This window comes from Vulpes lagopus, chromosome 1 (assembly GCF_018345385.1).
Source record: "Vulpes lagopus strain Blue_001 chromosome 1, ASM1834538v1, whole genome shotgun sequence".
Taxonomy (NCBI): Eukaryota; Metazoa; Chordata; class Mammalia; order Carnivora; family Canidae; genus Vulpes; species Vulpes lagopus.
The window spans coordinates 6,751,783-6,763,790 of NC_054824.1; the positions used below are offsets into that span (position 1 = coordinate 6,751,783).

At 37.1% G+C, this 12,008-nt stretch overlaps 1 protein-coding gene across 7 annotated transcripts in view; it reads right to left on the reverse strand.

Moving 5' to 3' along the window:
• The window catches only part of LOC121490128, a 157,840-nt gene that overhangs the window by 122,649 nt on the left and 23,183 nt on the right, over positions 1-12,008 (reverse strand). For all 7 annotated transcript variants that reach the window (XR_005987516.1, XM_041753824.1, XM_041753826.1 and 4 more), the window contains exons 5-10: positions 9,651-9,764; positions 8,396-8,590; positions 7,132-7,285; positions 5,298-5,455; positions 2,273-2,425; positions 387-488 (exon numbers count right to left, since the gene is read on the reverse strand). Coding sequence is in view for 6 of the 7 variants with exons in the window: in XM_041753824.1 (XP_041609758.1) it covers positions 387-488; positions 2,273-2,425; positions 5,298-5,455; positions 7,132-7,285; positions 8,396-8,590; positions 9,651-9,764 (876 nt within the window). In the remaining variant the exon portion in view is untranslated. The remainder of the gene's footprint in view (positions 1-386; positions 489-2,272; positions 2,426-5,297; positions 5,456-7,131; positions 7,286-8,395; positions 8,591-9,650; positions 9,765-12,008) is intronic.

A 12,008-nucleotide genomic window follows, 5' to 3' on the forward strand; every position in this document is an offset into this window, starting at 1 on the left:
CATGACAGTGTGAATGTATTGAATACCACTAAACTGTGTGTTTAAAATGATTAAGATGAGAAATTTTATACTGTGAGCTTTTTGGAATAAAAATAAGATAATTTCGTACAGTATTTTTGTTTCACAAATGAGGAAACAAACTCAAGGAGGTTGTGCTATTAGGTCAGTGTCGCACAGAGACTTTGGTGCCAAAGCTGGAAAATTTGTTACTTTCTACTGAAAACTAACAAGATTATAAAATTTTGGCAATTAGATTAGAAAGTTCCAAATAAAGCCTTTATAGTGAATCCATGGCTAATATTTCTTAAAAAGGAAAAGAAAATTCAATTTTCTGAGAATGATTTTAGCAAGAACTTTATCTACAAGGGAATATGGCCATTTCTTACTTTCAAAAACTTTGCCTGGAGTTGCATCAATACATCTATTCTTTTCCGTTCTTTCAGTTTGGTCAAAATCTTCTTTTGCCAAGGATCACATTTTGGCTTAATCTAGTGGACAAACATGTTCACACAGTTACAACATAACAGAATGGTTAGCAATAAAAGTTGCAAGCAAAGGGATTCAAGGACCTTCTGAAATGCCTTGGTGCTAGAAGGTTGATTAGAGCATGTGAAGTCTTGGAAAGGGTCTATATGGGCTCACAGAGCATGGAGCGAGATGGGAGTGGCAGTTCCTATTGGTGCCTAGACTATGATATGCATTAGCTTCATCTGGGACAACACAGCACCCTCCATGAGCGGGAGGGACCCTAAACCCATCCATCAGTATTGCACACCACACTTGATTTTTAGAGTGAGAGAAGTTCTCCCACAAAGACTCCGCATATAAAATTTTACCTTACCCATTAACAGGGCGTATTTAAAAATTAGCTCTATAGTTATAAAAACATCAATATACTTAATAACCTTCAAATTTATATCTAGCTCTAAGTTCCAGTATGTTATATCCAACTATCTCCTTGATACTTATAGTTGGAAGGCAAATATAATATTCTAGAACAGAAAATCTGGCTTTCCCTACACCAACCACCCATTTGCTCAAGCCTCATTACTTAGGAGTCACCTTTGATTTTCCTCTCCTTTCCTTCCATTCACCTTTATCACATAAGACTTTTCTTTCCTACATAATATAGTTGATCCTCTCACTCATGGATTTTGTATTTGCAAACTTTTCTCACTAAAATTTGTTCATAACCCCCAAAATCAATACTGGCCTATCCTGGTTACTCGCGGACATGCAAAGAATGGTGAAAAAATTCGAATCACCCAACTCCACGTTCTCAGCCAAGGTCACACAAGGTGACATTCTGTCTTCTTGTTTCAGCTCTCATTCTGTAAATAAGTGTCCTTTTTGTGGTCTAGTTAGTGGCACATTTCTATATTTTTGTGTTTTGTTTTTTGTTTTTTTGTTTTTGTTGGTGGTGATTTCAGTGTTTAAAATGGCCCCTAAGTGTATTGCTGAAGTGTAGCCTAGTGCTCCGAAGTACAGGAAGGCTGTGATATGTCTTATAGAAGAAATGTTTATGTTTGATAAGCTTTGCTCAGTCACGAGTTATAGTGCTATTGGCCATGAGTTCAATACTATCGAATCAAAAACATATATTAAATAAAATATCTTTAAACAGAAACACACATAAAGCAAGGTTACGTATCAATCAGTTGATGTACCTAACCTTGTATTTCCCCTATGAGCAATAAATGGTTCAGTATTTGTTAATTCAGTGTTTGTGGCAACTTTACAGGACACAACTACCCCCAAACAATGAGAATCAACTATACTTACCACTACCCCAAATCATCTTATTTAATCTGCTTACTTGGTATTGTTTGTGAATTGTGTACCTCTGGAACCAAGAGTCATTCCTGATACAGTATATACTCAGTGAATAGTTTTTGACTAAAAAGCTGGATCTATACTACTCAATTATACATTTGAGTGTTATTCTTGGTTCTAGCCAAGTAACCAAGATCACTAACAAGCAGAATGGAGTTCTGACCCAAGAGAGAGTACAGGAGAATAGGGACTTTCCAGAGAAGGCAGGTCAACATGGCTAATTTCAACATAGACCCAAGGTAGGGAGGAGCTGGGGGGTCCTGGTGTACAAGGCCAGGCACCTACCCTTCCTCCTAGGGACAGTTTGCTTAGGGCATTGAGGAGAGGGGACACTAGGACCTGACAGACCTGGTACTGCCAAGTTGCCTGGCTAGTGTGGAAGATACTTTGTGACACTGCTGACATCACTGACAGGTGACTGTCACCACAGGTCTCTTACCTTTATAAAGGAAATCCAGTTAGCTCTTTTTTTCAAGGTCATACCAGGTCCTGCCAAACCCAAGTTCTCTACTTTATCTATCTCAGCATCATATTCTGGAAATGTTTGCATTGTCTGTTGCTCCATGAAGATGCTTTGAAATTTTTGGGAAACCTGAAAAGGATTAAGGAGAGAGAAGTGGAATGCAGAAAAAGTCTCAGATTATAGGCAATTTCAAAACTAGCTATTGATTCCCTTTGGGACAATCTTGGAGTTAAACTAATTAATGAATCACGACTCTGTGACAGTAACAGGCATTGAATGTATATCCTGCGAGGGACAGGTATTAAGTCAGCTCATTGCCATAACTGTGTTGGAAGTGTTACTTGTTCTGAATATCTGTTCCAAAGATTGGAAATTATGTAATATATCTATTTATATGTAAGTTGAGATGGCCCCTAAATGGGAAGTAAAATTGTCCTTTAGAAATACATTCTTTTTTCATCCACCTGACAAACTAGAAAATCCAAAGGTTAGATAAATCTTGGTCCCAGAATACTGACCAGGATGTTGCTAGAGAGAAGGTTCCAGACGTTGGGATCTGTTAAAAGTTTTTAGGGTATCTCAGCCAGTTCCTTCACCCTTCATTTTCAGACCGAGGCTACTAGCACATTCTGTCTTATAAATGCCTCCCGCCAAAATGTAGAACACTTCTTCCCTTCTCCAGAGCGGGCCCAGGCTTCCTGAGCCTATGGTAGTACCTTCCTCATTGTACTGGCCATAATACGTTATGATTTCCTTACTACCTGGTAAACTTCTCGAGGGCACAGACTGTGAATCTCAAGAAGGAGCCACATGGTGATGGTTGCACAACAATGTGGATGTAATTAATGACACTAAACTGTGCATTTATGAATGGTTAAAATGGTCAATCTTGTATATATTTTATTACATACACAAACACACACGCACACACGCACACAGAACCTACCATGGTTCTGGCACATACTGGGGGCTTAATAAAGGATTCTGGAATGTGAGAGTAAGTTCAATTTGTCACAGAGCTAAAGATTCTTTCAGTTAATGCTGGTAACTTGTGGGTTGTGCTATGCAATACTACGGCCCCTAGTCATATGTGTCTGTTTAACATTTAAATGTAAATTTTAAAAAAATTAAAAAATAAATAAAACTAAATGTAAATTCATTAAAATTATATAAAATTTATATTTTAGTTCTTCACTTACACTACCCACATTTTAAGTGGTTAATAGCTGCATGGTTAACATATTGAACTGTGCAGATACAGATCATATCTAACAGTGCAGGAAGTTCAAGGAGACAGTGCTAGTCTAGGGCTAGGGCAGCAGCATTTTTCTTAGAGTCAAATAATAAATATTTTAGCCTTTGCAGACCATACATAGGTCTCTGTTGCAACTATTCAGCTCTGCAGTTGTGGTGTGAAAGCAGTCATAGGTAATATGTAAATGAATGGGCATGGATGAATTTCAATTAAACTTATATAAAAAACAAAACAAAACAGATGGTGGCCTGCAGGCTGTAGTTGGCTGACCCTGCTCTAAGGAATTAGATAGAGAACCAGAATAAACAGTACCCAAATATAAGAACTCTGCCTACACATAAAAAAAAGCTGTTGTAATGTGATTATCCTGTGAGCACAAGCATTGCATATAATACTGTTATAAGAAAGTCAGAAATAGAAACTATCACTATATAAGGGAAACAAGTTGTTCTTTGGGAACAAGTTGGCTCAGCAGCCTCATTTTCTTTTGTTATCATTGACAATAGTCTACTGTGTTATAATTTATTTGTATTTATTTTGTATTTATTTGTATTTATCTCATAATACTTGCTGATCATGAGGGTAAAAATACTCCCATAGAAGCGCTCTGTCGTAGGGGTGCCTGGGTGGCTCAGTTGGTTCAGCGTCTGACACTTGGTTTTGGCTTGGGTCATAACCTCACAGCCGTGAGAGGGAGCCCCACGTCAGGGTCTGCACTCAGCTCAGAGTTTGTTTCAGATTCTCTCTTCCTCTCTCTCCGGCTCACACACACACTCTCTCTCTCAAATAAATAAATAAAATCTTAAAAAAACAAAAGAAGGGCTCTATTGTAGATAGTGCTGCTGGTGATATGAAAAGAAAGGCAAAAGCTAAAACATCATCACTTTCGAAGAAACCTGAGTACATGTGACACTACCAGTTTTAGGGAGCGTAAAGAACCTGTGTTACATACAAAAATAATCCTAGTAAAATCATGCTGGAATAAGCACAAATGGAAGTGAAACCTGAATGTCAAGGCAAGTGATGACAGAGAAGACAGTGGCTCCTTCTTACACAAAGAGCACTCAAAAACATTCAGATTTTATTTTTGCTTGTTTGGATCAGTTTACTATTTTTACCTAGGAAATATACATACTTGCAAATATTATAAGCCCAGAGCTAGAAAAATATCTTTATTGTTGAAGCTTTGGCTGAAAACTTGGTGTAATAAACTTGAAGCTGTCTATACATAATCTTATTTTTACCTTAGAAATAAGTTTTAACATGGTTTTTGTTAACATGAGGCTTTTTTAAAGGAAGTGCAACACTGTGTTATAGCAAAGCAGACTGCTTGACTTTAAAAATCACTATGCAATATGAACTCTATTGAATATAAAGCATTTTGCCAATAGGAGAGCTATTATAACACATCATGAGGATCAAAGGGCTCGAGACTCTAGACAACTCCACTATGCAAATCTGCCGAATCTTGGCTACATTTGCATCATCAGTTATGGACTCCAACCTACTTTTTTTCTTTAAATTCTGCAGAAAAATCAATCCTGCAACCCCTCTGGATTATATACACAAGGGTCCCAATACTCTTAATAGAGGGGAAGTTCAATCGCCATTCTAAATCTTACCTATTACTATTACAGTTTATCACTCTAGAAACAATTGTGGCAGGATAGTGGTATTTTGTGGCAAACAGTAGTATTTTCTTTCACAAACACCTATCTTTGTATTAAGAAAGAGTCCATCAAGTACCAAATTAAAAAGTTCGATTTCCTGAGCAGCATCCCTCAGCTCTTCCAAGTCATAGGGGATATTGAAATGGGAGAGCAGAACCCCCAGCTGAGGTGTCAGTTCTTCTCTTTCAGTCACGTGTTGGGGCAGGAAAAAGGCAGCTTCTCTTCTCGTCAGCCCTAAAAACCCAAAATCAAGAGCATGAAGACCAATAAGCACTAGTTGGGGAGAGAAAATGGAACGTCCTTTAAGATAACTGGAGGCAGGATCTCCTCTGCTAAAAGAAAGGGCCATTCTGCTTTACCCAACATCCTCTGCCATAATTTACAGGCTGTGCCACATTGGGCTGTGCCTATCTGACAAACTCTTGAGGCTGGCTTTCTGAGGGAGGGAGCAAGGACCAGTCTCTGTCACATGGCCTATAGGAGAAACCCAACAGATCCTTTGGAGAATGACTTAGTGGGAGCAGAACTACCTATATTCCTTTGTGGTAAACTAAGAGAATGATTTATAAATTAACCAGAAAATTAGAAGGTGAGACTTTATCTCCTTTTGCCTGGTTCACTCTTGTTCATTTCTAAAGACTCATTTTGGACTCCTTTCCTTTGAGATGCCTTCACTGATTCCTCACAACTAGGTTGGCTGTCTCCTCAGGTGCTCCTGTGTCACTCTGTGCACATCCCAAGCAAATATGTCACTCAGAGTAGAAACCTAATTAGGTTTCTTAGTCTTCTATAACACAAGATAAGGGCAGGAAGACCATTATATTGATTCACATAAGGAAATTATTTTTTTATTTATCAAAATTTTTAAATTTAAATTCAATTAGGCAATATAAAGTACATCCTTAGTTTCAGATGTAGTATTCAATGATTTTTCAGTTGTGTAAAACACCTGGTATTCATCACATCACCTGCCCTCCTTAATGCCCATCACTAAATTATTTCATCCCCCTACTCACATCCCCTCCTTCAATCCTCAGTTTGTTTTTTATAGGTAAGAGTCTGTCATGGTTTTTCTCCCTCTCTGATGACTTGTCATTTAGTTTTCCCTCCCTTACCCTATGGTTGTTATGTGCTGTTTCTTATATTCTACACATGAGTGAAACCATATGATAATTGTCTCTCTCTGACTGACTTATTTCACTCAGCATAATACCTTCCAGTTCCATCCACATCTATGTAAATGTTAAGTATTGGTCCTTCTTGACGACTGAGTAATATTCCATTGTATATACATACCATATCTTCTTTATCCATTCATCTGTCGATGGACATCTCAGCTTTTTCTACAGTTTGGCTATTGTGGGCATTGCTGCTATGAACATTGGGGTGCAGGTGCCCCCTCAGATCACTACATTTGTATCTTTGGGGTAGATACCTAGTAGTTCAATTGCTGAGTTGTAGGGTAGCTCTATTCTTAATTTCTTGAGGAACCTCCATACCAGTTTAAAACATGTAATATTAAAACTTAAAAGAGGTCTTAGACAAAACTTAATCTGAAGGGTTTATTTTGAAGATGAATAAATTGAAGCCCAAAGAGATGAAACGACCTAAACAGGCAGGTTCACAGTGAAGCCATGACAAAAACATGTCTAGAACCCAGTACTCCCAACTTGAAGTTCATTGCTTCTTTTTCTATTTGCCAGTTATAAAGATGAAGATAATAATGGCTAAGAAAAATACTTATTTTTTCCATCAGAAAATATTATGTTAATACTTATTTATTAAGAAGGTATAACTTTCTTGGTATATAGAAAAGCTTTAAGCAAGATCATGTGACAAAATAACACATGTGCAAAACCACAATCTTCTTTCTCCACATTATCCTGGTGGAAAGAAGACTAATTTCTTACCTGAAATCCTGGTATTCACTGGGCCCAGAGATGTACAACCCTGGATGTTAGGGTCGATGTCATTGACCCAGACCCTTTCATTCTCCTGATCAGCCTCAGGACCTTCATTGACAGCTATATTCAACACTTTGGAGATAGGCAAATACTGGAGTGACTACAGAAAAGCACAACCAAGAGGCTAAAAGTCAACTCAATTCTCACAGAAGCTTTCACACTTAGGCTCAGGAGCAAACCTTTGCTTTGATAGAGGAGAAGGAGGCAGAGTTGGGCCTTAGGATCCTGCTCAAACATAAGGTGCTAAATCTAGACCTGAGAGACCTGTTACAATCACCAATGCTAAGCAACATTAACCTCCAAGCATATCTACATTGATCAAGCATCCATAATGGATGATGACAAGACATTGTGTGAGGTGCTAGCGATATCAAGAAGAGTAAGTAGTGGGACCAACCTCAAAGAGTTTACAGTTTAGTGGGGGATGGGGACTTATGAGCAGAATGTTACTATACACATGCCTGGGGAGAGAGGTTTCAGAGGGAGACACTATGGTGACTAACTAGGGAAGGCCTGAAGTTAGGAAGATGGCCAGCTTTCTGGTTTGGATAACTGTATCTTATCACTGAGATAAGCCATAGAGGAGCAGGAAAAGATTTAGGTGGCAAAATAATAATCTTTCCAAAATGAAAATATGATCACATCACTCATTTCTGATGTCTCTAAGCCTACCCTCCTCTGTGCGTCTCCTCTGTGATTCTCTGTACTTTGTGCTTATACTTATTCTCTCTTACCATATTGTATTTCAGTTGACTATTTACTTGCCCATTTTCCTACCAGCCTGGGACCCAGTTACTTTCAGGAAAGACCATGTTTTTGCTTCATGGCCCTGACACATACCTGGCATATATTAGACCCTCATTAGACCCTCATTAGATATTGCTGAATTAAAAAGTGGGTCTAAATTGAACATCATAAGTTCTGAACAAGCTGATGAAAATAAGAACTTGCAGAGTGAATATGAAATAATATAACAGAGACATCTTTGAGAAAACTAACGGAGGAGTAGTTTCATTAAAGCAAGCTTTCCGAAAAAAAAGTTTTCAAAAGTTTCAAAGAAAAAAGCTAATGACTCATTATTTTCCTGTCATTTGTAGGGTAAGTAGAATACAGAAACAGCGACAATCCAAAAGTAGTTGACAAATGTGAATAAACAATGCTGACCATCATGGGAGGGCACCACATCATCACATAACTATGTTTCACACACCTGTAGGTAGTGGTGAATAGTCCTGAGTGAATGTAGGTGACACACAAACCACTTTGTATAAATTGTCAGGTCTTCTTGTGTCACTAAGTTAGAAGGATTATTTTTTCCCATAAGGAAATTTTCTCGGGCAACAGACAATCTTTCAGCTCTCTGAAGGGCATCATTGTACTCCTCCATAATGTAGGCAACTTGTTTCTGTTTAAAAGTAATGCAGAAACAGAACATGGTTATTTGCAACCCTTATTCTCTTGGGTCATTTGCTTCCAAGCATAGGGTAATGCTATTTGGGAGCCAAATAAGAGGCTCCTGGAATATCAAAGATCTTTCACATTCTGAATTTGACTGACAATAGCAGTGGTCACATTCTTAGGAGAGAGAGACTTTAGCACAGTCAGTGCATACAGATGTTTGGTAACTGAGGGTGGCTTCATAGCTGTTCAACTATAGCAGAAGAGGCCAAATCCATGAAGAAAAATGCATTTTTTATCATACAAAGTTTCCTTCAAATCTCATCCTTAAAAATAGGTGCCATTATCTTCTGCCACTGGTAGAAGAGGCAAATAGGTGCATCCATTAGTTCCTTTCCCATCTTTAGCCATGACTTAAAAAAACTGACAAGATACACTATTGGTAAGACTGTAAATTGGTACAGCCCTTATGGAAAACAGTATGGAGAGTCCTCAAAAAATTAAAATAGGAATGCCATATAATCTATAGTATATCTCTGGGTACATATTTGAAGAAAGCAAAATTAGTATCTTAAGGAGATATTTGTATTTCCACATCTACTGAAACATTATTCCCAATTGCCAAGATATGGAAACCATCTATGAGTCTGTTTATGGATGAGTGGATAAAGAAGATGTGGCATATATAGTGGAATATTATTCAGCTATGGGAAAGAAGGAAATCCTAACACTGCGACATTAAGAATGGACCTGGAGGACATTATGCTAAGTGAAACAAGTAAGACAGAGAAAGACAAATACCGAATGGTTACACGATGAATTAAAAAAAATTGTTAAACTATAGAAACAGAGAGTAAAACAGTGGTTACCAGGGGCTGGAAGGTGGGGAAATATTGGTCAAAGGATACAAATTTGCAGTTATGAAGGATGAATAAGTCTAGAGATCTAATGTACAGGTATAATGACTATATTTAATAATATGCACTGACAAATGTATTGACCATTTTGTTTCACTATAAAAAAGAGCCCACAAACCTAGAATCAGATTCTATTTCTAGGTTTCTTACCTTGTAAAAAGGATAAAGTTGCTCCATAATCTTACTGTGCTGGCAAAACCTCTTCCATCTAAGCATGTGTAAATATTTACTCTGGGCCAGCTGGGTAATTCTCTCTGTATAATACTTTAACAAAAACAACAATAAAAATTAACACTTAGAATACAATTATAGTACAAAGACTGAATTAAGTTTTAAGAACACTAACAATAGGAAAATCAGTCTCTGGTTGTTTCAGAAAGATAGATTTTTCTACACGAAGATCACAAAATTAAGAAACCTAGCTCAAGATATCATTAAATTTAAATAAAGCAAGTATGTATTTCTAAATCTGTATAATCTGTTGCCAATCTAACAGGCTACAGTTTCATTTTTCAGTTAGTGAACAATTTTACCAGTGACATAATAGCCTGCACAATTGTCTAAGGCTAAGCTCAAAATTTCTTAAAAACTCAAGTTATGAGTCTAAAAAATACAAAGCACATTACAGGAAGATTTCAGCTTTTCATCTTAGACTAGAAATGTTATTTAGATTTAAAAATAGTTAAATAAACCTACCATTTTTGAATGTTTCATTTATGATAATAAATATAATAATGGCTATGATGGAATAAGTAGGACCAGATTTATCATTCTATCATAAACAACTAGAAAATAGGACAAAATAAACAAGACAACTATCTCCTAACGTAAGACAACTCACAATGCAGGACTGTGGTCTTTGAGAAAAAGGAAACAAATTAAATGAGCCCTACAACTACCTCGGTTTTCTGCCTGAAGAAGGCAGTTTCTAAACAAGGGAGTAAGAAAGGGAATCCCAAGCAGAGCACGACAGTCTCTTAGTTAAGTAGAAAGACATCAAAGCTTAGGAGACCGAGTCAGTTGGAGTTTGCAGGACAGAGTACTGGAAAGGGGGATATTATGCAGAGAAAGGCTCCAAAAATCTGCATAGAGATCTCTTTGAGTTTTTTTGCTATTAAGCTATGCATACAGAGGGTGACACCCCATGAGGCCATGCAAAGAATGACTAGGGAACTGTAAGCTGAATAAATCTCACAGTTTATAAGGGACAAGAGATGTTCAAGTTTTAATCACACAGAGTGAATAGTCCTCATTGAAACACCTGACGCATTCAGTGTAGACACCAGAAGAGTCACACTTTAGTAATAAGGATAAATGACCCTAAGTGAATGTTACTCTAAATCTGATCTAATAAAGCTTGACATCAAGTCTTGAAAGTATGAAACTGATGTACAACTTAAATGTCTGTCATAATAAAGTCCAATACTCTCTAAAAGAATCCCACAAAAATCAGCATTCAAAAATGTAAGATTGCAATGTCCAATGTAAAAAAAAAAAATACTAGACATACAAAGAAGCAGGAAAGTGTGACCCAAAAGCAGGAGAAAAACTAATGAAGAGAAACAGACCCAGAAATGGCACCAGTGGTGAAATTAGCAAACAAGAACTTTAAAAGAGCTATTACTAACATGCCCAGCCTGTTCAGGGATTAAAAGGAAAATGTGAACATAATAAAGAGGGAAATGAAAAAAATATCAAAAACAGTCAAATAGAACTTCTACAAATGAAAACTATAATATGTGAAATGAAAAATTCATTGGATGGGCTTAACAGAAGAAAAGATTAGTGAACTTGAAGAAACTACAAGATGAAGCACCGAGGAAAAAAAAAGACTGAAAATAAATTAACAGAGCTTCATTGGCTTATAGAATGATATGAAGTGATTTAACAAATGTGTAATTGGAGTCCAAGAGGAAGGAAGGAAGGAGATGGAAATTATATTTAAAGAAATTATATTTGAAAATTTTTAAAAATTGATGAAAATGTTAAAATCACAATCCAAGTAGTTCAGCCCATTCCAAGCAAGAGATACACAAAGAAAAACTCATCAAGGAACATACAATCAAATAGCTTAAAACCATTAAGAGAAAACCTTAAAAGCAAACAGAACAGAAGGGCACATTGTGTTAAGAAATGGAAACTAAGCAGGCCAGAAGACAGTGGAGCAACATCTTTAAAGCGATAAAAGAGAAAAACTATCAACCTAGAATTTACTTTGAACAAAAATATCTTTCTAAAATGAAGGCTAAATAAAGACATTAAAAAAAAAAGATAATTTATCCCTGGCAGATCTGTACTATAAGAAATGTTACAGGGCAGCCCAGGTGGCTCAGCAGTTTGGCGCCTGCTCGGCCCAGGGCGTGATCCTGGAATCTCAGGAGGGAGTCCCGCGTCGGGCTCCCTGCATGGAGCCTGCTTCTCCCTCTGCCTGTGTCTCTGCCTCTCTCTCTGTCTCTCAAGAATAAATAAGTGAATAAAATCTTTATAAAAAAAAAAAAGAAAGAAATG